This window comes from Odocoileus virginianus, chromosome 14, assembly GCF_023699985.2.
Source record: "Odocoileus virginianus isolate 20LAN1187 ecotype Illinois chromosome 14, Ovbor_1.2, whole genome shotgun sequence".
Classification (NCBI taxonomy): Eukaryota; Metazoa; Chordata; class Mammalia; order Artiodactyla; family Cervidae; genus Odocoileus; species Odocoileus virginianus.
The window spans coordinates 46,219,875-46,246,797 of NC_069687.1; the positions used below are offsets into that span (position 1 = coordinate 46,219,875).

Genomic DNA, 26,923 nt, shown 5'->3' on the forward strand with positions numbered 1-26,923 from the left:
ACACACATTTATTTAAAGTCAGTTTGCAGAGTGCTATACTGCAGAAATATGAAGGGAATAAAACACAGCTTTTGCTCTCAAAAGACTAAGTCCCATTCAACTTCCCAGCAGATATTAATACCGATGAATTAAATCTACTTGAAGCAGAGGAGACCTGAAGTGCCTCACTCACAACGGAGAACTGGTCCCCAAAGCCATTCACGGTAGTCCACCACAAAGGTGAAAAACAGTTTGACTAAAAAAGAAAATCTTAGAAATCTTGAACTAAAGAAAAATTAAATGCACTTCGCTTTCCAGAGTTTTGAGAGCTTAAAATAATTTTTCAAAAAAGCAGCTATTACAAGGAAAACTTTCACCCGCAAGTTTCAATGCATTGTTTTCAGCTTTTATATTTTCCCAAGTTTATTTATATATATTATTAAGCATTATTTCACTCTACATATACTTAATGAAAGCTATGGTGCATGCAATCCATTTATATTACAAAAATACTGAAATTAAAGTTAACCTTTTTTCCTTGACACACACAAATCAAAACCTAAGCACTATAAAAATGTTTTACATGATTACTAAAAATATACTTCTTGCATGTTTATTATACATGTTTGGAATATATTACACGTTTCTTTTTTTTAAATCTCCTTTTCATTTCCTGTCTGGTTTGAGAAAAAGAAAAACCAACTTTTTCCCCCAATGAAATCATAAAATCCTTCTTATTAATTACTTTGGATATACTGTCATCTCTGGGGTCTGCTTTGTTCTGGAGGTGACAGGGGGGTAACTAATTGTATTTGAACAATCTCTGGTATGTCTAAAAATAGAAGGCAAGAAAAGGAAAAAATTATTTGCTATGAAGATGAACATAGATCTTACACAAAAGTGTGATAGGACTGCTCCATCCTTATATGATACTTTGCTTATTCGGAACCCTAAGACCACCCCCTGTCCTTTCCCTCTCTTGATCTCAAGTGCTTCTTACCTTGAGATGCCTTTCCATTGCAGCAATATCTTTCGACTGCTTCCTTTATATTATGGTTACACTTGAGAAGTTCATATAATGCCTAGGGGCAAGGGGAAAAAAACTATTCAATAAAATTAACCAAAAGTTCATACTTGGCACTATTAAAAATAAACACACAAACAAAAACATGTGCATTTTAAGAATCCTGACAAATACCAGCTGAAATGCTCATTTCAGGACTTCTGAAGCGTATGTTTGCCCACACATTTAATTTATCCTGTACACTGACTCTGATATCGCAAAAGTTTGTTCATTCTCACGCTACTGCTCAGAAGTTATCTACCAATATCATTCCTCGCTTTTTCTTTTTTAATTGCTAGATCTTCTGAGCTGGGAGAATTCTATTTTAGATGTTTATTTCCAGTTGGGAAAAGTAAGAATCATGGTCTTGTCTCTTGTTACCACCTACTCCCTGACTTTTAGAGTTTTAATAAAAGACGACAGCAGCAGGCCTGGAGTAGAAGGAGAGATATTTTAATGACTGGAGTTTATTATGATCTTAGTTATTTCCATTTACTATGGAAGATACCATTTTTTAAAAAATCAGAATTTCTTCCCATTAAATCTGTTTGGAATTATGAATATACTAAATAGCAGGAGACAGAACTCAACTGAAAGTTAACTAATAATCTACTTTGCCAAGTAAGTTTCAAGAAAGGCAAGGATATGAGTAAACCTATTAACACATTAACAGGTTAATAATCAACCCATTAATGATCAACCATTAAAAACAATTTCAACAGTTGCTAAAAAAGCTTCAGATAAATCAGTACCCATTTTTATTTTTAAAAAGACAAAAAGTGTAACAGTTATAAGTAGCTGGATATTTTCTTATTCTAAGAAAACAGCCGGCATCAAACCATGGCTGGTATTATGCTTAATGTAAAAACCTGAGGAGTATTCTGTGGTCACTCACTCAGCTGTTTCCAGCTCTTTGAGATCCCAGCGACTATAGCCCACCAGGCTCCTCCGTCCAAAGGATTTTCCATGCAATACTAGAGTGGGTTGTCTTTCTCTTCTCCAGGGGATCTTCCCAACCCAGGGATTGAACCCGAGTCTCCTGCATTGGCAGGAGGATTCTTTACCACTGGGCCACCTGGGAAGCTCTTTCAACAAAAGCAGGCCTCATACCACTATTACTACCAAAAGTCTCTGAGAGTTATGGCTGATATAGTAGGACATATAATAGAATAAGAGATATAATAATGGTGAGGAAGGAACAACAGTCTAATTCAATAATAACTTTAAGACTAGAAAACCTAAGAGAAACCAAAAAAATCAACTGAAAAATCATTATACTAAATTAGTTTCAACAGCTTAAGAAAAAAATTTTTAATCTATATATTTCTCTAAATCAATAATATACAAATACAAATATACTAGAGATTCCATTTACAAAGCTAAATACACACACACATTTCAAGACAATGAGGAATCAATTAGACATGTGATATTTAAACAAAAACATTCAAGTGATTAAAAAAATCAAATAAACAGAGAATCAGATCATGCTCTTCAAGTAGAAGGTTTAATGTTTTAAAGGTACTAATTCTTCCAAAATTAATTTATAGTTTTAACAAAATATCAGTAGAAAAATCCAACAGGATTTCCTTTTGACAGCTGACAATTATTTGGAAATTCAAGTTTGACTCCACCTATCTCTGGGCACCATTAGTCAGGATTAACTAGACTAGCAATAACAAGTGAAAAGATATATGAGAGGGGCAAAACAATGCCAGAGAGAAAAAACCCTTATAGGCCATACTCCCACCTTTATCCCACATACCATTAGGAGACTGCTCTGCATCTACAAGTACAGAGTACTTAACAGATACCCCTAAAGCAAATTTATACACATAATAGACATTAACTTTAACCACTTCCTTAATAAAGTTCAAGAATAATCCAAGAAGTAAGTAACTTCATTGTAAAATCTCAAAAGTCCAATCACAGAGAATGTCTAAATATACAATGGAATATACAATCACCAAGAATGAACCATTACAGAAATCTCAATAGCAAAGAAAATGAGATTAAGGGATTAAAAGGATACAAAATGGTATATAAAGTAGAATATATGTGTGTATAAAGGAAAAAAGCCAGAAGACATGAAATAATACAGAACGGTTATCATTAGGTCCTGGGGTTTTTTTAAATCACTATCTTCCAAGTTTTAGAATCAGAAAGAGACAGCCAGTTCATACATTCTTTAATCAAATATAAGAATGTCAAGAGGATACTACATTAGTTAGCTGCTACTTCAACAAAAATTGACGTATACCTGTTCATTGTCCCTTGTATGTGTTCCTGCAGAAATTCGATCCATTATTTTTTCACTTCCAGTTCTTAATGAGGTCTCAACAAGGTACTCCTTAACTTTGCTCTCCAAAACCACACCAGGACGCCAAAGTAACTGGTCTTCATTTTCATACACTGATAAGAAAATCCCATTAACACATTAAATGTATCAATACACTACAAGATATACACAAACTGTTCTCCCTCTTATACAAGTAACTAACTTTGAAGACACTGCTCATCTGATTGTCTGGCAAGCTGAGTCTTTCATCAAGAAAGGTTTAAAACAATTTTTTTTTAAACTTTATTAAAGACCAAGTATTCCACTGACTAAAGCAAGCAGGTTTTTTTGGTGGTTGGATTTACCAAATTAGAGGCTTTCTGTGTAGTCAAAGAGAGACTTTTCTAAGTAGTCTAATATAAAACCCAGCAGTGGTATCTTACATTCTTCTAATGAGGGGATAAAAGTAACCTGTGTAAACTCAGTAATAACTTTGGTGAAATTTTCTCTTTAACTCCCTAAATGACTCTATGAAATGTCTAGAGGTTAAAAATTGCAAAGAAATTAAAACAAATCAACAGAAGCAAAAATATCAGCCAGTAATGAAATAACTAGGAAAGATCTATTTTTCCTTTAATACACTGATTAAAAATGGAAAAGAATGGTAAACAGTAAGAAAAGCAAAGTTTCCACCTTTTAAAGAAGCTCATACTTAATAAGCAAACGTCACTAAAGCAAACTGTTTATTTTATTAATGCAAACACTGCTACCATTCTCAAAGCCTCCATTCCACACAATAAAGTCACACAGATGGCCCAAGTATTTATCCCATTGCTTCAACTTCAATCCATTCTTTAAGTGTATAATAATTACTAAATATAGCTAATGAAAGTAATTTACTGAGAGCTCACTATATAGCGGAGACCATAGTAAGTGCTTTACACTCACAACTGTATAAGGCAGGCACTACTACTCCCAATGAGCAGGAAATTAAAAATAAAGTGTGCCTATGAGGAATCAGACTGAACTTTTGAGGTAAGTTTACTTAAACAGGTAAAACAGTTTGAGTTTATTTCCTCATAAGACAGAGAAGGTATACGCTCCTTTCTGAAGGTGCAGAACTGAGTAAATATCTCCTCCATTATGTTTCATCTAAGGACTGGCTGCTGCTGAGCATGACCTCTGCTCAGGGCCAAATCTATGTGGTTTCCAAGTTGAGCTAGGAAAGTGTACCTGGATTTTTACTTCCCACCACCTCATCCGGCCACATTTTCAGAACTAGCTATAGTTACAATATACCAAAAATGTGAGGGAAACTGATTACACTTAAGTAGGAGCGTGTAAGAAAAGCAGCAGAATCCTTGAAGTCAAGTCAAAGTTGCTCAGTCGTGTCTGACTCTTTGTGACCCCATGGACTGTATAGTCCATGGAATTCTCCAGGCCAGAATACTGGAGTGGGTAGCCTCTCCCTTCTCCAGGGGATCTTCCCAACCCAGGGATCAAACCCAGGTCTCCCGCATTGCAGCCGGATTCTCTACCAGCTGAGCCAAGGGGAAGCCTGAGAATACAGGAGTGGGTAGCCTATCCCTTCTCCAGCAGATCTTCCCGACACCGGAATAGAACGGGGGTCTCCTGCATTGCAGGTGGATTCTTTACAACTGAGCTATCAGGGAAGCCCTGAATCCTTACATTCTATCTTTCAGGGCTGGGGCAAGGGAACTTCTTCAAGCTTCATTTTTCTTAAGCATTTCTTCCCCAGAAGATTTTATCCCTACTGTTCTCATATCTCAGGTGATACAATGCTACCAGCTCCCACTGGAGTGGGATGTAGGCCAAAGAGTTGTACATTAAGAGTGGCTCCACTATTTTAACAGGTGCTTAAGCATACTAAGTGGCTCAGAGGGTAAAGCATCTGCCTGCAGTGCGGGAGACCCGGGTTTGATTTCTGGGTCAGGAAGATCCCCTGGAGAAGGCAATGGCAACCCACTCCCGTACCCTTGCCTGGGAAATCCCATGGACGGAGAAGCTGGTAGGCTGCAGTCCATGGGGTCACAAAGAGTCAGACACGACTGAGCGACTTCACTTTCCACTTTCCACCAGCATACTAAGAAGCACCACAAGTGGTGGGGGGAAAGGGGGGGGGGGGGCAGTGGTTCTCTGAGTCTCATGGTTAATTTTGATACATTATTCCTAAATCAGGCTAACTCTTCCCGGACTCCAAATCTATCTTTACACTCACAGGATGAGTATACAATCAGATACTGAAATAAACATATTGAGAGATAACTGGACTTACCAAATATTATCAAAATTAAAAGCCTTTCTTACCTTTCTCATTACCAGCATGTTCTCCAAGATATGGTGGAATCTCTGCTTGATATTGTAAACCAATCATTATTTCCTTCAGAAAAATTTAGAAGTAAAAACAAATTATAAAAATAAATACTGGAAAAAAAGTTTCAATTCATTCATCAGTTACTATAAGTCTAAAGTTATCTTGCAAAATTACCTTAAATTATTTCAGAAATGTTTTTAAAAGCTACTTTAAGCCAAATGATCTAAAGTTGCAATGGTAACTTAACATACCTTCCTCAGATCTTCAGGTGAATTACCACTTTCTGTTTCAACATCTTCAACCTCTGATTCTTTATCTCCATCACACGTAGTATTTGCTTAAAAGAAGAAAATTAAATTTTTAAAAAGGGTTTTACTGCCTTTTTTCGCAGCACCTGAAAGAGTGGCTGATATTTTGTGATAAAAATTTGCAGAATAAATGAGATCAGCACAAATACACTAAACTTGGTGTACTATTCTCATTTTTACACTAGTCAAGACATTGAAAACATGAAAAAAATGCATGCTATCATTATAATTATTTGGTGTACAGTCATACAGTTTGGAGAGGCTAGAGTAGAAAGTAGAGCACTGGACTACACTGATTACATTAATCCAGAGAGAGACACACACAGAGAGTGGCCAATGAGCTCATAAAAACAGGCTTTTTGCACACATGTGTATTGTATTGGAACTTGTTAATTGAACAGTTCTTCTACCAGAAAAATACCTGAGAAATAAGCAAAACTGCATGTAAGAAATTATTTCAGTCCAAAGACCTTTTAAATACTGCTGATATACATCAAAAGATAACACTAAGGAATTAAAAGGAAAGCATTACATAAATCACTAAAACTACAAAAATACTGTTGGCAACTGATGGCAGTTTTCAAAACCAGGAAAGTAGGAGCTTTTTAACAGAAACCTAAAAAATGTCTATAAAATTTCATGGCTGAACCAAGACTGGTTGCCTTAGCAACAGATGAGTCTTGAGAAAGAAAACAGCTTTGCAAAACCAAACAAATGCTTTCATTTTTAAACAGCATATTAGTTTACATCTCTCCCAATAAAAAAAGGTTATGATCTTATTCAGATTATAATAGTATTCTATTTCAATTAAGTAAAACACTTAAAATATTCTGATAAAAACCACATTACGTAACAAAATGTACTCAGGCCAGAGCATCAGCGCTACTACTGTTCAGTAATGACTGATGTCTTACAGCGTAAAGGTCTAGGGAAGAAGTCAGAAGCTTCATGGGAAGTCACAGATGGAGTCAGATCATCTGCAGAAGACTGAGTTTCCTCATCATCACCTGACAATAGGTCTTTTGCTATTTCCTCCTATAAGAAGAGGAATGCAACACTAGGGTTAGAAATAATTATATCCCATCAATATTGAAAAAATATCTTTATAACATTACTCATAAACATGATGGTATTATAATACAGTTAAGAACTATTAATAGTTGAAGCCTCAGTTTTGAGAAAAGTAAATTTGAAATTCTATAATTTACTTCATGTACATAATTACTTAGTAACATTTACTACTTAAGTATATATAATATTTAATGACCACATACTATTACACATTTATGATATAACAAACAATCTGTGGGTATTTGTGCCCAATTTGTGGGTATGCAGAAAACTTATCTGAAGTGGCAGACTAATTTTTAGTGAATTTACAACAAAAATAATCTTACTTCTAAGCAGTTAAAAATTAAAATTCACTTTCTGCCAACTTAAATAACTAAAACAAAACAGTCTCCAAATTCCACTCTTTCAGTAACTCTAAAAAGTTCAACAAATGTACCACTCAGACTAGTGATATAATTTTGAAAGAAACAGTTCTGAATTAATTTTATGTAAGTGTATAGTCATCCTTGTGCCTGGCACACAGTAGGCACTCAATATTTGCTGGATGACTGTGGCCATTAAGGTCTTTGGTACATTAACATCACTTTTGAAAAGTGGGGACAACACAACTCACAGGAGGAGGTTCCAAGATGTGGATCCCTCTCCCTGCTGGAGACCTGAAAGTCGAGGAAAGCCTCCCAGGGATCCATCAGCAGAGACCACGACTATGAATTTTCCTCGCCTGGGACTGGCCACCCCCAACAACCAGCCTACGTTAAAGACGTACCACTGAGGTCTTGGCTGCTATGGCCACTGTCACTCCCAGAGCCCAAGAAAACAGAGCTTCTCTCCAACCACTCCATGCCTAAGCCAGCTTGTTTGAAAACTTCTGGGGATCTATTAATCAATGCATTCATGTGTCCACAGGATCAAAAGAAGTTAGGGCAAAATCTAAGTGTAGATATAATACATCTACACAGGAAAGATAAAAAGTTATGGAAGAAAACTCTAATATTCAAATTATTATGAAGTTATTACTACTTTTAAAGCAGTGAGATCAAAGCCAAACAATATTCAAATCAGTCACCAAAATGACAAGAGCAACAGGTCTACAAGAAGTTTACAATTCAGAATTACGAAACACTTTAAAGAAACTAGTAAAAGCAGTCAATGGTAACAGATCTGGGATTCTTCTTCTACATGCTCGTACTTACTTTGTCTAGTGTCATATCTGGTAGTTCATCTGCAAGTTCACTTGGGGAGCTATTTGCACTGGAATTTGCAACAGCTGGAATTGTAGGTTCATAGCCATAGAATGCCAATAAATCTTCTAGAGGCATGTTTCCTTCCTATTCAAGCCAGAGTACAAACATGAGCTCAGTAGATGCCACAATGCTGAACGGCAGATAAACCATGATGCCATTAATGTTCATAAAGCACATATATCAAAAGGCAGTACCAAATAAAAAACCAAGTTTTAGTTTTGCGTTTTGTACAATATACAGAAAATAGGATCAAACACTAAGAGCTATAATTAATATCTGAACAAAAATCTAGCAATTAACACTTTAGTTTTCATTTTCCAGCATCATTTTACTTTTTAAAAACTTTGTCAAATATTTGCTTTAAGGCATACTTTTTCTTTCACTTTTCATTACTATATTCACCTTGAAGAATTACTTCATATAATTTTTAGCTTGTTTCCCTGCAATTAACAGTTGACCACTTGATTTATTCTTTGTGTTAACAGGAAGATACCTAATAAGAAACCTTGGCTGAACATTTATGAACACTATTATGTTTATATATTAATGTTCAAAACACAGTTATCCTTTGATATTCCTACTACTGTATCTATATTCTCTACCAGCTATTTTTTCCCCCACAACTTTCTGATGAAGTTTGCACTACCACCAGCTTACGGATGAGAAAACTGGGGCTTAATTCTGCATCTGAATTCCAGGCACTCTAGCTCTCTTCCTGGCGATGCTGCTTTGATAAAATTACATACTCTGACTGCAGTGCTGCCTATGTTATGAATACTTATGCAATGCCAGATAGTGGCGCTCAGTCAGTTTTCCCCCTCCACTAATCTGAAAATAAGTGCTATATTTCCTTGTTAAAAATATTTTAACTCAACCACAAAGTGCATAGAACCACTTGTAACTATCATTTAAATAACTTCACAATCATACACCCCTAATGTACAGCACAGAGAACTCTACTTGGTGCTGAGGTAACCTAAAATGTGAAGGAAATCCAAGAGAGGGGAGACATGTATATGTTTGGCTGATTCACTTTGCTGTACAACAGAAACTAACATAACATGGTAAAGAAACTACACTCCAATAGTAAAAAATTTTTATAAACCCATACATTGATGAACTAGCTAATTTCTTAAATATTTTGAAGATGTTTATGTCCATCTATAAAGAGGTTTGCTTTTAAAACTTGCTTACGGTTCAGTGTTCCCTTTAAGAAAAAACATCTAACTTGTGACGCAAACAGCATGAAAGTGTGAAGCAGAGTATGCAAAAATATGCCCAGCTGACCACAACAGTGAGCTAAGGAGGACCAGCGATGCCCACCCGAGCCCAAAGGGGACACGGGTTCTGGAGATCCCTAAGAACTGGCCTGCAGTTTACAGCTGGGCTTCCCTGGTGGCTCGGACAGTGAAGAATCTGCTCACAAAGCAGGAGACCTGGGGTCCATTCCTGGTCAGGAAGATCCCCTGGAGAAGGAAATGGCAACCCACTCCAGTATTCTTGCCTAGAGAATCCCATGGACAGAGGAACAGGGTTGGCTACAGTCCATGGGATCGCAAAGAGTCAGACACGACTGAATGACTAACACATTTTTGCAGTCTAGAACTTACATTCTGCACTATGCCTGAATGAAACAGGTTCACGTTATGAGCTTAGAATAAGGGATATGACAAAAGGCTAATTTGTAAATTTGCAATAGGAGACACACACCTTCCCAATGACCATGCCATTCATTAAATCTTTCCAGCTTGGAACTGAAACTGCTTCGAAGCATGGACAAATACAGCACAAATTACGCTGTATGGTCAGGATGAACAGAAGTTAACCCATGCCATGGGAAAACCTCATGAATTATTTCTCCAAAGAATGCCTCGAAGGTGCCAGAACCACATTGAGAATTTCTCCAGTCCTGCTCCTTGTGAAGTCCACACAGCCCATTCCCTTTCATTCACACTATTTATGAGACTGGGTTGCAGCCTTTGCCAACCACCTGTTAGTGACATTTCTTCAAAACTTTAAAGTCTCAGATTCCCCCCATGCACCGGGGAGATGGCACTTTTCACTCATCACGCACTGATAGCCCACCTTACCATCAACACAGCATTTACTGGACTCTAGGAGCTGTGTGGAAGACTACCAGCTATAGAAAAAGAAAATAAAAAAAATCCTGCTCTCAAGGAATTCAGTCTTGGTGGAAGGAACTGATAAGTTAACAATTATAAAACACCATGACAGCTGCAATAATCAATTCTGGAACTGGTGCTATGAAAAGGTGGGAAGGAAGACCTACATCCAGGATTTAATAGTATACAATAGCCAAGTGTCACACAGAGGATAATGACTGAGCGAAGTCTTGAAAGACAAGAAGCTTTTAACAGATAAGGGTTGTATACTAGGGACTTGTGGTTTGTCATCAGACACAGTGACTGAGTGGTGACTGCCAGGAGGCAGGAGCTGCTATGAAACACAGGTCTTACCCTTCTACAGCTTAACAGATGAGGGGGATACTGACAATACTCAAATACAGAGCTGCCAATTATCATGAGGGCAAAAGAAACAGTCCTGAGATACAGAATTACGTGGAGAGCCTATTGTCATGTGGTTGCAGAGGAAGACAAGTGACCTTCAGCTGAGGGCCGAAATCTGAGAAGTGACCAATCAATCCTGTGAAGAGCAATCCAGGCAAAGGAAACAACACACTTGAGGCCTGAATGTGGTTTTCCACTAAGCCAATGGCCAGAACACAAAGAGTAGAGTGAAGAAAGGTTCAAGAGGACATTAGAAAGAGAAACAGAGGCAGATCACGAGAGGCTCCTCGGCAAAGAAACTTGGGATTTATTCTCAAGGCAATGGGAAGCCACTGGAGAATTATAAAACTAGAGTGACATGACTATTTCTTCTTAAATCCTGAGCAGCTGTACAAAGAAAAATTGCGGGAGGTGGAGAGATAAGAGAAAAGCAGGGAGACCACTTGGGAGACTCATGCAGGGTTAGGGATACAGACTTGGAAAGAAGCAAATAGGTGAGATCCATTTTGAGGTGGGAATCAAACAGACTATGGAGTAAAAGGGAGAAAGAAGGACAGCTCCCCAGATTTCTATCTGAGGAACTAGGTGGTGGTGACTTTTACCGAGACAGAAAAGACTCAAGGACAGGAAGGCTGATGAAGGATTAAGGAGTTCTGCGGAGGACACAAGTTAAGTCTGAGAGGACTATGAAACATCCAAGTGGAAAAGTCAAGCTGGATGAGAGCCTGGAGCTCGGAGGATCAGGCTGGGCTAAAGATATAAATCTGGCATTCATTAGCATCTAGATGATATTTAAAGCCACAGGAGTAGATGAGCTCACTCAGCGAGAGTAAAGAGAAGAAGATCTATGTTTTATGAGAAGAATTTTCAGATATACTACCCTATAGGCAATGGGACACATCTGGAAAATTTTGGACATGATTTTCATTCTGAAAATAATGTCCTGGGGGAGTAGAAGAATAAGAGCCCAAATTAAAGAAGGGAATGATCCAAGCAAAATTAAGAAAAAAGCATCGGTTTCTTGACTTACTTGATAGAGGGAATGTAGATAACACAGTAGTCTAAGTAGATTGCCCATTTCTGGCCTGAGAAGGTTAAATAGCTACAGCACAATTATGAGACCAAAACAAAAGACAGATAAACTTCAGGGTAGAGGGTGGGATGGTAGATGATGGTTTAAGGTGAAAGTTGAAGCAATGGGCTTGAATGAATCATCCAGAAAAGGCAGAGTGAGAAAGACAAAAGTTAGAACCCTGGAGTACAGGGTTTAATTGATGATATTCATCAATTAAAATAGGGGTAAATAAAGTAAAGCTCATAAACACAATGGAACTAAGAGAAAACGCAGGATTATTAAGTAAGTTAAGGAAAAAGCAAAAATGGAGAAACTACAGATGGTCACTCAGGTCAAATATCAAAGAGAGATAGAGCAAGATAGAGATAGACATGAATTCTTTGTATTTGTCAATCAGGAATTACTGGTGACCTTACAATCTGTTGGGAGAAGCAAAGCTGAGGACCGAATGAGCGGAGAGATAATACACACACCATAAAAGATGAATGAAGAAGGCAACACAGGGTCAAAGAAAAATTTCCAAATGGGAGAAATGTATGAATAGGACTCCACATTGAAATTTAAAAAAAAAAGGTGGGGGCAGAAGAATAAACTGAGGACTAAAAGAATGAAAATTCAGGACTAGCCTGGGATGTGGATGATACTTTTGGAACCAGAGGGTACAAAGAAAGAATAAGTATAAAAGCTAAGTTTGCATGTGTGGGGCAAACAGATCTGAGCAGTTATTCATGAAAATTGTACTTTCTCTATAACGACACAAGTATGATCATCTGTTGAAGGAGGAAGTGACCATCTTAGTGGAAAGCTCATTAAAACAGTCAAGGGATGACACTACAATGACCCTGAGAAGGGGCTGGTGCTAAAACACAGAAATTATCTGTTCTAAGACTTTAAAGCAAAACTGGAAAAGATTAATCCAGTCTCCAAAGTACTTTACAAATGAGCTTTCTATTAGAGCCTATTAATAAATCACTTAGTCCTTTGAAGCATAGGAGCAATGTTTTCAAAATTGAATTAGCAAATCTTCAAGTCTCTAAGGATCCATGGTGTTGAGATCAACTCAGAAGTTTGATATAGCACCATATTCCAAGGATGAGGACTTTATTTCTAAGGCATTTTGTTGACTATTTAAATTTCAAGGGTCAATTTGAGTCCAGTCATACTTATAAATGAACTGTTTTATAAGTTGAAGGATTTCTAACAGGAAGAGCACATGATTTAGAGACAGAGGACTCCCTAATTGTTAACTACTACTGTGGGCAAATCACCTAACCCCTCTCATCTCTATTTCCTCATCTGTAGACAGAAAAATACACTATTTCCTGAATCCTATGATGCACAGCCTCACATACCAGAAATCAGGATGCATCCTATTACCAATGTACAGATTTCTCACAGTAAGGCTCCTCTCTGCTCCCATCTATGCTATTTTTGAATCTACAGTACATCTTACAATCAACAAGGCCTCTGAGCCAAGGGAATAATGCGAATATTTCTCTGACACACCTGATGGTGTTGCTAGATAGGGCCAATGATATTGTCTAAGTGAGGTACAAACTAATTTTAATATAACACCAGTCTGATACCTTAAAATACAGGATGCAAAACACAATACATGTAACTTTCTAAAATGCTTTAAAAATAAGTAAATAAGGATGTAAACCAAAGTCTAAGTGGTAGAAAAGATGTTTTCTACTTTTCTCATTTTACAATGAATGTCAGAGGAGAAATCTCTATATTAATAAAAGCAGAAATATAAATTACTTTTGAAAAAGTTTTAGGTCTAATTCTAGGATTATTAATTAAAACCTATCAGGAAACAATAACATGAATAAATTAAAATATAGTACAATAATAAACACAAACCTTATTTTAGTATATTTGGCAACTAAAATCTTGTCACACAATCTATCTCTATACTTACCAAAGTGCCACTATAAGAAAACTAACTTTATACCTCTCTTATTTTCCATAACATACAATGTACTAAAAATCTGTAAGAACCAAAATAAAGGGCATATAGAGACTATAAACTATCAAATTTGTTTACTATGAGCATAAAAACTTGTAATTTCTTAAAACATGAACATCAAATCCCTAGGACTGTTACCATGTACCAACATCTGAATCACTGTTCTATAATATAAGATTAATAGAATACATTATTTTAAATTGTACAGAAATAATTTTAAATTTCTTTTAAAAGTAAAATGATGCTTACTCTTTATATATGTGTGTCTATCTACTATTTCTTTTATTTTATGTTTCATTAAACATCAATAAAGAATAGAGACCCCATCTACAATCATGGGCTTCCCAGGTGGCTCAGTAGTAAAGAATCCACGTGCCAATGCAGGAGACTCAAGAGACATGGGTTCGATCCCTAAAATGGGAAGATCCCCTGGAGTAGGAAATTGCAATCCACTCCATTCTTGCCTGGAGAATCCCATGAACAGAGGAGCCTGGAGGGCTGCAGTCCACGGGGTCACAAGGAGTCAGACACGACTGAGCGACTGAGCACACATGCACGCAAGCACTACAGTTACGCGCTACTGTAAATAAGAATCACAGTGCAGGAGGGGGGAGCAGTCAGCCACTCTTAGAAATGGTTCTTCTTGTGCCTTGCTCAATGAGAGAAGCATGAGCCTTCTGAGCAGGCACATAGCACTCAGGTCTTCACTAAATTTATTGAAAATCACCTGTATTTTTCTGTCCCAATTTCCAAGAATGTGACAAGATGCCAAGAAGAAAAACTGCCTAAATACAGAGAAGCTGAAATATTTAAAGGCCTATAATTTTTCTGAATCTACAAATTCAGTAATAGATATCATTACAAAGCAAAGATTTAATTACTGGAGTTTACTAAATGAAATGAAAATCACAGGAATAGAAACTAGGTATTTCTGTGAATAGCTAAGTAAATAACTCTTTGCTGTTATTTCTCTATATCTTCCCTAATTTTCTTTTAAAACTCATTAAACACAGATTAAAGCAGATATTACTATAATCTCTGGAAGACTAAAACCTACATATCTGAAAAACAAAATTTTACTGGTCCATAGATCTCTAAGATTACCCATACTCAAGTAGTAACTATGTTAACACATTAAAAGAAATTTAAAATTCATACTGGTGACAATACATCTATTTGCATATTAAGGCACAGTCTAGTACATTTGTATTATTTTCTTATATCATGCTGTAACTAGACTGCTGTCTCCCTATCTTTAACAACAAACATATAATTAAAGAAAGTGCATCATGAGACCTCCTGGGACTTTTGCTCATGCCCACAGCAGTATCCTGACTTAAAAAACTACAGGAGAGAAGTAAGAAGAAGCCTTCCACGAACTTCCACGTGAGGCTCAACATCTTTTACTACACATAAATCCTTTCTCCCATAGCTCTCACTGCTTACTGCTTTCACAGTTCTTAGCAGAGGACATCAAAAAAATCTTTGTTCCCATTTGTCACCCCACACTAGACCGTAAAGCTGCTGGAGTCCAAAAACACTGTCAACCTGCTAATTTTTGCAATCCCATGACTTACCACAATCCCTGGCTCACTGATAATGCTAGTTGGATTATAATTCTCAGTTATTCTAGGCTACCCACTCATGAGAAGTAGAAAGGAATTGCCTGAAAAAACTCAAGGCAGACCTTGAGAATACTGGGTATCTTTTCTTATCAACAGGCAACATACTGTCATCACCCCTGAAAGAAGTAATAGGCAAGACTTTCCTTCTAGAGTATTTCCAAGCAATTTTATCTCTATATTCCCAAATCTGTTCGGCTTTTGTAGGAGATATACGTATTTTTTAAATGATTAAATCTAATTGCAACCATGTTGCATTAAGTTGTGGAAGGAATGAACATGTTTAGAAAATTTCAACTCTTCAGGAGCAAGCCTGGCATCTAGACCCTGAAGACTCTCCTTCTGTTTTCCTGTGTGTTAAATTGAGGGAAGAAATGAACTAATAGCCCAACTTTGCCTCACAAAAGCAGAAGAGACCATACAAGAATGTGCTTTGTCTTCTTCAAGAAAAAGAAATATGAAAAATTCAGTAGTATTCCTGAAAAATGTGTTATTCTGGGTTGATTAGAAATTTGCAAATAAGGTTAATTTATAGATAAATATAACCTTTTCAAGGAATCCTCTTTCATGGAGGCCTCTCTCTGTAGTTTCTGGTTATAAAGTATGTGTTTAAAAATCAGTTCATTTGAACTTACACTGATTGGGGGTTTTAAAAGTTATAAACTACATTTACCCTACCAACTTTTTAAAAGATAACTGGAGGGTAGGATAGAGGGTATTACTAATTCAGTAAAACAATGTGGTATAGTGCCAAGAGGCTGGGCTAGGATTTAGAACTAAGTCTTCTACAGTTCTCTAGATCTCAATAATCTCACCTGTAAATGTGCCTATTTCATTGTGCTGGTATAAACTTAAAAATGGTTGGAAGCAAAAAAGGAAGCATTAGTCACTCAGTCATGTCTGACTCTTTGTGACCCCATGGACTGTAGCCCACCAGGCTCCTCTGTCCATGGAATTCTCCAGGCAAGAATTCTGGAGTGGGTTGCCATTTCCTTCTCCAAGGGACCTTCACAACCCAGGGATTGCACACCAGTCTCCAGCATTGCAGGCAGATTCTTTACAGTCTGAGCCACCAGGGAAAAACCCCACCTCCCACCAAAAAAAAACAGGTTAAGAGATGAAAAATAAATTTTAAAAATTAAATGAAAGTGTACTTATTAGACTATTCTTCAAAATAAGAAAATCAGTAACATTCTGTACAAAAGTAAATATGCTGATACTATTTTTTTAATTGAAGTATAGTTGATTTACAATGTTGTGTTAGTTTCAGGTGTGCAGTCAAGTGATTCACTTATTTATATATGTGTGTGTGTGTGTACATATTCTTATATACAAATATATATATTCTTTTTCAGATTATTTTCCATTATATGTTATTACAAGATACTGAATAGTTTCCTGTCCCATACAGTAGGTCATTCTGACACCACTTTTATTTCAGATAGGTTGTAAAATAATTTATAATTCAAAATTTTTACTATGTTTGTATTAAATCTTCACTATAAGTTTGTATTAAAACCCTAAAGTAAAATCCTTTACCTTTTCTAAGTCTTCGATTTCAGAACTGAAGTTTTTACCCTCATCCATCATTTCCTCTTCTTCAAGAGTTCTTTCATCATCATAGTCATGGACCAACATCTCAGCAGTGGGGTCAAAATCATGATCCTCAGAAGACAAAGACCCAACTAGAAAGAAACACACTCAATCACTTTACAAGTTCATAAGGCTATTTACAAAAGAAAATAATTTGTGTTCTACTGCCAGCTCCTTTTAACGTTTATATGTGAGCTTTATTAAATGCATTTATTATGTACTTCACAAGTTATAAAGACCATACAGTTTCTGAAAAGATATTTAAATCAGCAAAAGAAAAAAGGCAGTTTATAACCATTTTTATAAGGTGTCCAATCCATGAGAACATGACTTCTAATAGCAACAAAGTGATTTAAATGGAATGGTCTTTAAAAAAATGTTCTAATAGAAAAGTCGCTTATCAGTTAGTTTAAGATGTTCCTCTAAAAGCAGTAGAAAAATGTCAAAAGGGTTATGAACAGAAGACTTCACAAGAATCTTCTATACACTGAGGCTAAAAACTTCAGGAGAAGGGAATATTAATTTTACTCAATTCTCACTCTCAAATAAAAGTTCAAATCACAACAGAAACCTGGTTTTTTAGAACAAACACAAGTTTCCGTGAGGCAGCTACACAGCAATTCAGTCTTTAAAAGCACCACATCACTTTTCATGTCTATAACAGTATTTCAAGCTCCCCAAAACTAAACCATAAGATTATGTGAAGGGAATACAGAAAATCATATCCATGAGCTTTAGAAGACATATCCCATTGCAAGCTGTTTTGGTCAACTCAAACTTGTTTATAAGATGGTAGTGCCTGGAAATTCCCTAGAGGTCCAGCAGTTAGGACTTCCACAGCCAGGGGCATAGGTTCGATCCCTGACAGGAACTAAGATCCTGAAAGCCTTGAGATGTGGCCAAAAAAGATGGCAATGAATGATTTTTAATGGCAAATCTGAAGTCAACAGGATCCCCTGAAAACCAAGTGGAGAAATGAATACTATCTATAATCGCAAGAGAATAAGGTCAAATTTAAGAAAAACAGAGTTTTCTCCACTTGTTTTACTCTAATATGTAATTCAACTGGACCGATGACTCTCAGAGGGGGAAGACAAGAAGTAGAATATTAAGAGTGGAGAAAGGGAGAACTGGAAGGAAGCACATTCAACACAAAAAAGTCTGATGTGTTCTTACTTAAGCTTTAATATTTTAAAACTTTAAACACTGAAGGACATTGAGATCATTACCAAAACACTGAATCAGACCAAAGATTTTTCCAAATCACAGACAATTCAGTGTTTTTGGCTCTGAGTTCAGAGGATTCTAATCATTAGTCCTGAAAATAATAAAATTTCTACAAAATGTTTTTAGGAGGTGTGCATTATGACGTTATTTTTCACATGCTGAAAGATTTTAACCTGCTGATTTAAAAAAATCTGTTGACGTATAGGTGGTTCAACAATTTTAATGAAAGATGAATACCTGTTAAACAGTAGAAAAGCAGAACAGCAACCATTACGAATTTTCTTTTTTGGAGAAATTCCCAGATACCTTTGGGGTATGCCAAAGTGTAAGGTAGGAAATGTGAAGTGAAGTCAGTCAGTTGTGTCCGACTCTTTGAGACCCCAGGGACTGTAGCCCACCAGGCTCCTCTGTCCATGGGATTTTCCGGGCAAGGGTACTGGAGTGGGGTGCCATTTCCTTCTTTTCTACCTCTTTGATGGCTGAGCTCTATCCTCTTCCTAATCCACATCGCTTGGCTCAATTCAAGGCTTCCCCTTGAGGAAAGCATTCATTCAATAAGGGCCAGAAATGGAAGGGCCTGAGAGTCTACTCTTGGCTCTGTCCCTGGTTTTCTGGGACCTGAGGTAAGTCATTTAAACTTTCTGGGCCTGGGTCCAGTTTTTCATTTGCAAAATATATAGGGTTGGCTTAGATGACCTCTAGTCTCTTCTGGTTATAAAATTCTCTTAAAAATTGGCTAACTGATTAAAAATAAGTTATAAGTTTGTTTAAACTCCAAAATCACACTCTCTTGCTTTTTATTTAGATTGCAACTTCTTAAAAGCAGACAGTGATGCAAAATGGAAAACTTCCATTATCATCCAGATGTTTGGCATCTTGTACATAAATATTCTTTCCCTGAAATCAGTTCTAACAAAGAAACGTCTGTCTCAAAATCAAACAAACTTAGAAGTAATTTAAAAGTAAAGACTATTTCCAAAAGCTATTTTCAAAATAGCCTCAAATTTCTTCTATTTGGTGTTAATTATTTTATAATACCTTAAATGATAATCAAATGAGACCCTGAAGGTTGACTAAATATACAAAGTAATATGCAAGGAAAATGGTCTGTTCACTATAAGGCAACATGTGGTTAACTGAAGACCTGGGAGCCCATCCAGACTCTATTAACTAGGTAACTCTCAGCAGAGTTATTTAAAAGTCTCCTCCAGTGTAAAATAAAGGAGTTGAACTAGTTGAGAGGCGCTTTTCTTAGAGACTATGAGGGAAAAGAGGCGGCCAAAATGGGGCTGGAAAGGGGATGAGAAACAGAAATAAAGCTGTCCTTCCATTTCAGCACATGAGGAAGGGTCTTTACCATGGGACAGGTTTCAGGGGTTCCACCAACCCCAAATTATATGCTATTACCCATTATGTGCAGAGTTCTGTAAACAGAGTCCCTTGCTTTCATCAGATCATGACAAGGGCTTCTGACACCAAAACGGTTGAGAAACACAGTCCTAGATGGTCTAATGTTGTCTCACTTCAAAAATTCTGTATGACCAACCTCAGAAAGTATGTGTTTCTTTTAATTAGGCCAGCTTTACCTAACTCTCAGTTTTCAAAATTTAACATAATCTACAGGCATTTCTCAATTTTGAAAAATGTATGAGACAAAGTAAGGGGAGATGGGGAGAAATGAGTATCAATATGAGCAACCCCCAAATCCTGACAAAGCAGAGAGGCGAATTGTCAAAGAAATTAAAATCTGAACTGCTTAAGTTGGAGGAAAGTTTGGGATAGATGTGGGATTAACTGTTTCAGGCTTGGAGAAAAATAAAAAACAGTGTATGTGAGAATTAGATATATTACTTTAAAAGAACATGTCAGTTAGCAGCTTTGTAACAAAGTATTTTTTTCAGCATGGAAGGATAAAGAGAGAGAACATATGAGATAGAACAGTTGTTCCTTCCTCAAGCAACTTAATTACCAAAAAGAACACCGAAACCTCTTAAAAACAAATGATGAAAAACTCGCAAAACAAATTTTTGTTGGAGGAACTGAGCAATAGATCTTTGGGCCCCCATCACCACCCCCTGGGGCCCACTGAAAAGGTAAGAGAACAGAACAAACCTGGGCTCGAACTTCCAAAAGAAGCCTAGGAGAGAAAAGAAGACGTGCGGTTAGATCGCGAAGCCAAGGGAAGAGGCAGCGCCGGCAACAGGGCGCAGAGGAGGCGGAGCCCAGCGCTCCTCCGCAGCTGCCAAAAGTGCAAGACGTAGCTTCGCTCCACTCGCTCCTGGCCCCCTTCGGGCCCCTCTTGGCTGCCTCGCCTTCCTCCCCGAGTCCCCAGTGTACAAACTCGCAGACCCGGGACGAAGCCCGGTGTCTAACAGGCAACTCCAAGCCGCCCCTTGGAGCTCAGCAAGTTACAGAGAAGCAGAACCCAGAACAGTCGGCTAGCAGCATCAGTCCCCCCATACCCTAGCATTTCAGTAGTCCCCCGAATCCCACCGGCTCTCCAAGCCCCAAGCAACACCTCGCAAGGCAACACCCTTTCCTGGAAGGGGCTCGCCCTCTGCATCGAGTCCACCCCCTTGGGGCCCGGTAGCCCCAACTCCGGGGCTGTCCTCTGTCCCCGAGCGTAGGCCAGCTCGAAACCGGACACTCGCCCCCAAACCAAAAACGCAAGCCCCCCATCCTCTCTCCCGCGTCTAGAGATGCGGATCCGCAGTTCCAGAGACAGTGGTATCCTCCCGGAGTATTTAGTCGCCCCCCCCCCCCCCGAGCCCAACAGCGAGCTCCTCGACCCAAGGGGCTCCTGCCAAGGGGCTTCTGCTGCGCCACCCGCCCCCCATCCTCCCGCCCCAGCTCACTAGTCCCGGGGGACACGTCCAGGGCAGCTCCGCTTGCCCTGCCGACCCCCTTAATCGGAAGAAAAGTGGGGCTACCGAGAGCCCGTGGAGAGAGCGTCGAGGGTCTTGGTTCTCCCCGTTTACCCCCAGGGGCTCCCGCACCTCCAGGGCTGCGGGGCGGGGAATCTTGCCTCTGCCGAAGCCCAGCGGCCGCGCATCCCGCTCGCCTCCGCGCCGGAGCAAAGTGGAGCGTGAGACTCCTTCGGCCCGCAGCCCGGACCCAAAGGGCCGGGGGCACAAAACACTCCTCCCGCAGGGCAGTGGCGCAGCCCGCTCCCCGCTTTGCGATCCGGCCGCGGAGGTGGGGGCTCGGCCGGTTTCCACCCACCCCGGCCCCGGGAGGCGGCGCGGAGGCTCCAGCGGCCCGCGCAAGCTGCTCGGCGGCACGGCACGGCGGCGTCCCCCAACCGGGGCTCGCTGCCGCCGGCGGCCGCCGGCCGCCGCCTCCCGTCCGGCCCCGTCGCCCGGCCGGGTCGGGGCCGGAGCTGCCGCGGCCTAGTCCCGGAGGGAGACCGCTCCCGCGCCCGCTCCCGCCCCCCGGCCGGCCCCGCCGCCGCCCGTCGCCGCCTTGCGGCCCCACACCGCCACGCCGCCCCCCGCAGGGCCCCGGGAAAGGCCTCGGATCCCCGAAGCCGTCTTGGAGACCGCGGGAGACCGCCGGGCGCCCGCTCCAGCCCGGCCGCTCCTGCCCGGTTTCCCTGCTCACCTCCGCCATATTGGTACCTTTAGGGCGAACGAGCAGCGCCGAGCCCAGTCCCCGGATGGGGCGCCTGAGCCAATCGCAGCAGCCGCCGCCGCCGCCGCCGCCGCGGTCCGCCCGGCACCCGCCCGGCGGCGGAGGCGGCTCGGCCCCTTATAGGGCAGGGCGGCCCGCGACACCCCCGGCCCGCTCGCAAGCCCACCCCGCCCGGCGCCCCTTGCCGCGCCCCGCGCCCGCTGCGGGCGCCTCGACCCGCACCGGCGCTCACCCGCCCTTCCCCTCTCGGCTGGAGTAAAGTTCCTGCCGAATTGGAGGCAGCCGGGGGACGGATGGAAACGCTGGCGCGGGACAGACTCACGTCCAGTCAGTCGAGGCCCAAGAGCCGGTCCGGGCGGCTGCGGACCGACTGACAGACCCTCCGATCCCGGTGGGCGTGGGGGAGATGGGCAAGAGACTTGGAGGGACAACTCGACAGACTTCCCTAAGTAAGGATCAACGGCCGAGAGGAAGCCCTGGAGAAATGGGAGGTGGACTGAATGGATTGACTGATGGACGTGAATAAGCCCAGAATGAGAGGACAGCGACCAGGCATTTTGCGGTTACCCGTAAGAGACCTGCAGAAATGGGAAGTGCTGATCCCATTGCGCTGATACCCTGGCGCATGGAATAAACGGTGGAAGAGGTCATTTGCCAGAATCTGGAAGATAGTGACAGTACAGAAGAAAGGGCAATGGGGCAAAGAAGTGATGGTGAAGAGACTTCCACGATTCAGAGAAGATGCTTATAAAATACAAACTGTGCACGCGCGAAAAAAATTAAAACAGTACTAGAGATTGTTAGTCACCAAATAGGGTGATTTGGGGAATGGGTTAATCCCAACCCTGCCCCCCACCCCCCCAACAGGAATGACCCAGAGGTATACACTCCCTAGACCTGTGGAAGGGCAGAAATAGTATATCAAGAGTCCTGAGCCCAGTCTTAAGAACTCGACCTCCCACTTCCGTCCCAAAAGTTCAAACACTTGCTTAGGGTCAAATGGGAAGCTAGACCTGTGGGCACGTGGGTGGGTTAAGGATGGAAGACAAGGTTTAAGAGGTGTGCCTTCTCCTAAGCATGCCTTATAGCAGTTTGGTCTTGTTGGGAAGCCTAAGTAACTCCTGGCAGGTCAGTTTTCACGCAGAACAACTTTGAGCAAAGTACCCAAAAATACTCACCAGCTACTGGTTTTTATCCCACAAAGGTAAATCTTGCAAGAAGTTTGAGCCCATATTCCTAGTTGGCTTGGCACAGTTGGCTTGGCACACAGTTGTCTTGATGCAGGAGACAGAAATAATGATATGTATGGAAACCAAAGTGAAGGAAAAAGAAGATAATGTGGAAAAGAGAAGTCGACTGTAAGGTCCTGGATAAGTGAGATGCAAACGCAGAGAAGTATGGCAGGACCCTATGAAGGCTTGGACAAGAGTGTAATCGCTGATATCATGGCCCTTCTATCAACTTTTGCTGAAACACTAGTATGAAAAGATAGAGTTGAGGTTATCTGCCGTAATCTCACAAATTGAGAGACTTTTTAGAAGCTTCAACTTTCCATTCTTTTTGTCCAAACATGAAAGATCTGGGTTGTAATCTGGGGTTGCCTTGGATTCTCCCTTCCAATGCTGGAAACTAGATTATGGATAGGAGTGGAGAGGGTTACTTTCAACATTTTTAAGCAAGGCATCTCAAAATTAAAGTTATTCCACTGGTAAAGTTATTTATTTATGGAAGTTTTAGGAGAAAAGTCACTTCAACCATTTCAAAACATCATAAAGACATGGAAAATTACACTTTCCCTGCTGTGAAAGATATCGTTCGACCTTTTGTCCAGTCAAATAACTCAAAAACAGCTGAACTTTGAAACCAGAGGGCTTGGCACACATTGTATGTTCTGTCCTCAATGAGGTGTTTAGAGTTTTCAAAGTAAAAAATGGCTTGAAATTAAGTGCAAGTGATTAACTTTAGAAATGTGGCAGTGAGCACATCCCATGGACAGAGTCATTAAACTACCCTGAGCTTTTGACCACAGAACGGAGGCTAGGATAGAGTCATGAAGTATCTCCAACCGCCCTCCTTGTCATACTTAACACTAAGGAGAGACGTTTTCTTCATAGCAAAATGTGGCCCATCTAAACTATAAATCTGGCCTTAGGTTCCATTTTGCCATATCTGTGAAATACACACTCTCACACACTTGCATAAACTTAGTAGAGAGTGTCTGCAAATTCTCTTTTTATTAAATTGTGAAGATTTTGTGTAGACACTTTTAATTTTGACTGCTTATGTTCTCTTTATCCTAGTGCATAATTTATGTAGTCTATGTCCAAGGTATTAAATAAGGATTCATAGAAAGATAAGTAAAGCTAAATTAATTTGAAGTTTAAAGAAACAGAGCCACTTTCCACTCCTAATCCCCAGAGAAAAAGTTCTCCACCAGTCTTACATAACATATTCCTTTTATGATAAAGTGTGTACAGTCTACTGTTTGTACATGGATCTTTCATTCTTTTTGATGACATGACTTCCAAGAGTCAGTACAGATTAAAAAGTCCCCTTGTTCTAGAGAGCTGAAATAAAAAATTACTTTTTATTATTGTTATTATTATACTGTCACTACACAACAGATGGCATGTAGAAAGTAAGTCCTATACTGGATGCTGGACAATATGGGATCACTGCAGAACTCCTTGTCAAAGCTTATGGTGCAACTGAGTAATATTTATATGTGGTAGATGGGAGCCAGAGCAAGGAAAACTCAAAACTGAAACCAGGGTATTCCCTAAGGAGGACCAAAATGTAATAGAGCCTCCAGCCATCTTTAGAAATGAAATAAATCAAGACTATAAATGTGTGGTCTGAGATGTCTAACAATAAATATATACAATAAAATAAGAAAATGTAAATACTGTACAAAAAATGAGGACCAGTGAAAATAATTAGCCTAGATTAGATGAACATTCAGAGAAGAAGTTAGAACAAGAATATATGCAGGAAATGAGGTGTGACTTGCAACATGAGAGTTAAGCCATGAATTTGGCTTAGAACTTTCTTGAGTCAAAGCAAAAACATAAATACAATCAGATGCTTGTCCTTGAGATTCTTATTGTCCTTGAGAAGAAATGTACAAATTCTTCCATGGAAACAAAGCTTTTCAGAACCTTTAAAGAAATGCCTTGCCTGAGCTACATAGCAGCATAGAGGGAAATACCCTCTACTAGATCCCCAAAGGGTACTAGCAGGGTTTACAACACTGTTTCTTTTAGTGACCATCCGTGAAAGTTGAGCGGACCCTATAAATGTATGACCTACTGAAAGCAGTTTTAATAGGGTCACGGTAATGCAATACAAATATTTAGCTTTCTACAGACTCCATCTATTAATAACCGAAGAGAAAATAATAGACTATCCAAACTTAAAGTCTCAATCTCAAGTGCCTGTGCTAGTCAGGCAGGCGCAATGAATGACTGAAGCCGAACATTGTGAAGACTAAAGGGGCAACAGCAAACCAGAAGGTAACCCTGCCCGAATGGAGCAGCGGCTAACTCAGTCTCAGCAGACTGGCTCTGCTTTGTGAGAATGTGGGCCCAGTGTTTACAGGCATTCTCGATTTCCAAAAACAGCTGGAAAACTGGATTATTATGTGAATCTTCTGATTTTTCAATTTTATCAAATAATTTAAAAACCATCCAACACAATGTAGGACAAATAAATCATACTAAATAAGTCATGTGAACTGTGAGCTTCCAGCTTGCAGACTTTTAGAATATCTCTTAACCTTACCTCTTAAGATGGCTTTGGATAAGACTAATACCAACAGTTCAGCTCTCTATTACATCAGACTTCTTGCATTTTTCTAAATATATCCATTTATCATGTGTGAAACTCAAATACTTTTTGATGGATAGGTAGAATGGATGACTACTCTCTGAGAAAGCTAATTCACTGTAGTAAGTTTTGCCTAAACAAAGATTGTGAGCAGAAGGGAGATGATCTATGTAGTAATTTTTAAAAAGAAAAGAGCTTTCACAGAGATAAAAAAGAGAGAATGAATCCTCAATTCACTACAAAGCAAAAGGAACCTGGTACCCTGACAGGAGAATCTACCGGACCCATGAGTCAAGGCTGTGCTTATAACAAGAAGATGTTTTCAGGCTAACATACTTTTGCAAGGCAAACCAATTGTAAGATCTTATAGCTCAGTAATGTCCCTTAAGGGACATTATCAAAAGAATTTTGAAGAACTGTATCCCTTTTCACATATCCAAAAGTGTGAGTCTCTCAGTCATGTCCAGCTCTTTGCGACCCCATGGACTGCAGCCCACCAGGCTCCTCTGTCCATGGGGATTCGCTAGGCAAGAACACTGGAGTGGGTAGCCATTCCCTTCTCCAGGGGGAACTTTCTGACCCAGGGGCCGAACCACATATCCAAATTGACATCTAATTTTTTCATTATAAATTTAAATAGTTGCAGGCTTCCCCGGCCAACCAGTGGTAAAGAATCTGCCTACCACTGCAGGAGACATGAGTTCTGTCCCTGGTGCGGGAGAATCCCATGTGGAGCCGCTAAGCCTGTGCGCCACTACCGAGCATACACTCCAGGGCCTGCAAGCCGCAACTGCTGAGTCCACACGCTGAGGCTGCTGAAGGCCACGCGCCCTGGAGTCCGCGCTTCACAACAGAAGCCTCTTGTTCACAGAACGAGAAGCCCGCACACCGCAACTAGAGAGTAGCCCGCTCGCGGCAACTAAAGAAAAGCCTGCACAGAAACAAAGGCACAGCACAGCCAGAAATAAATAAAACTATTCAAAAGTTTCAATAGTTGCAAAGGATATTCTTTCCCACGTATTGTAATGGTGGTCATTTAAAAACAAAGCTATTATATAACACTATAAAATGTATGCAGTGGAATTTAAATACCATAGCAATTTTATACCTCCATCATTCTGCAAAAAAGGAACATAATTCTTCTTTAACAATAGGAGATTTTACATGATTTCT

General features: G+C 39.8%; 1 protein-coding gene across 2 annotated transcripts in view; it reads right to left on the bottom strand.

The window, feature by feature from the left end:
* Positions 1-26,526, bottom strand: part of MIER3 (MIER family member 3) — a 33,393-nt gene extending 6,867 nt beyond the window's left edge. The window contains exons 1-10 of one of the 2 annotated variants that reach the window (XM_070476706.1): positions 26,434-26,526; positions 23,104-23,199; positions 20,408-20,432; positions 17,015-17,160; positions 8,228-8,362; positions 6,878-6,998; positions 5,907-5,992; positions 5,649-5,721; positions 3,303-3,454; positions 980-1,061 (exon numbers count right to left, since the gene is read on the bottom strand). In XM_070476706.1, the coding sequence (XP_070332807.1) occupies positions 980-1,061; positions 3,303-3,454; positions 5,649-5,721; positions 5,907-5,992; positions 6,878-6,998; positions 8,228-8,362; positions 17,015-17,113 (748 nt within the window). In that variant the 5' untranslated portion in view covers positions 17,114-17,160; positions 20,408-20,432; positions 23,104-23,199; positions 26,434-26,526. Of the gene's footprint in view, positions 1-979; positions 1,062-3,302; positions 3,455-5,648; positions 5,722-5,906; positions 5,993-6,877; positions 6,999-8,227; positions 8,363-17,014; positions 17,161-20,407; positions 20,433-21,895; positions 21,961-23,103; positions 23,200-26,433 lie in introns of those variants that run through there. The other variant, XM_070476705.1, reaches the window with a different exon arrangement.
* Positions 26,527-26,923: the final 397 nt, after the last annotated feature.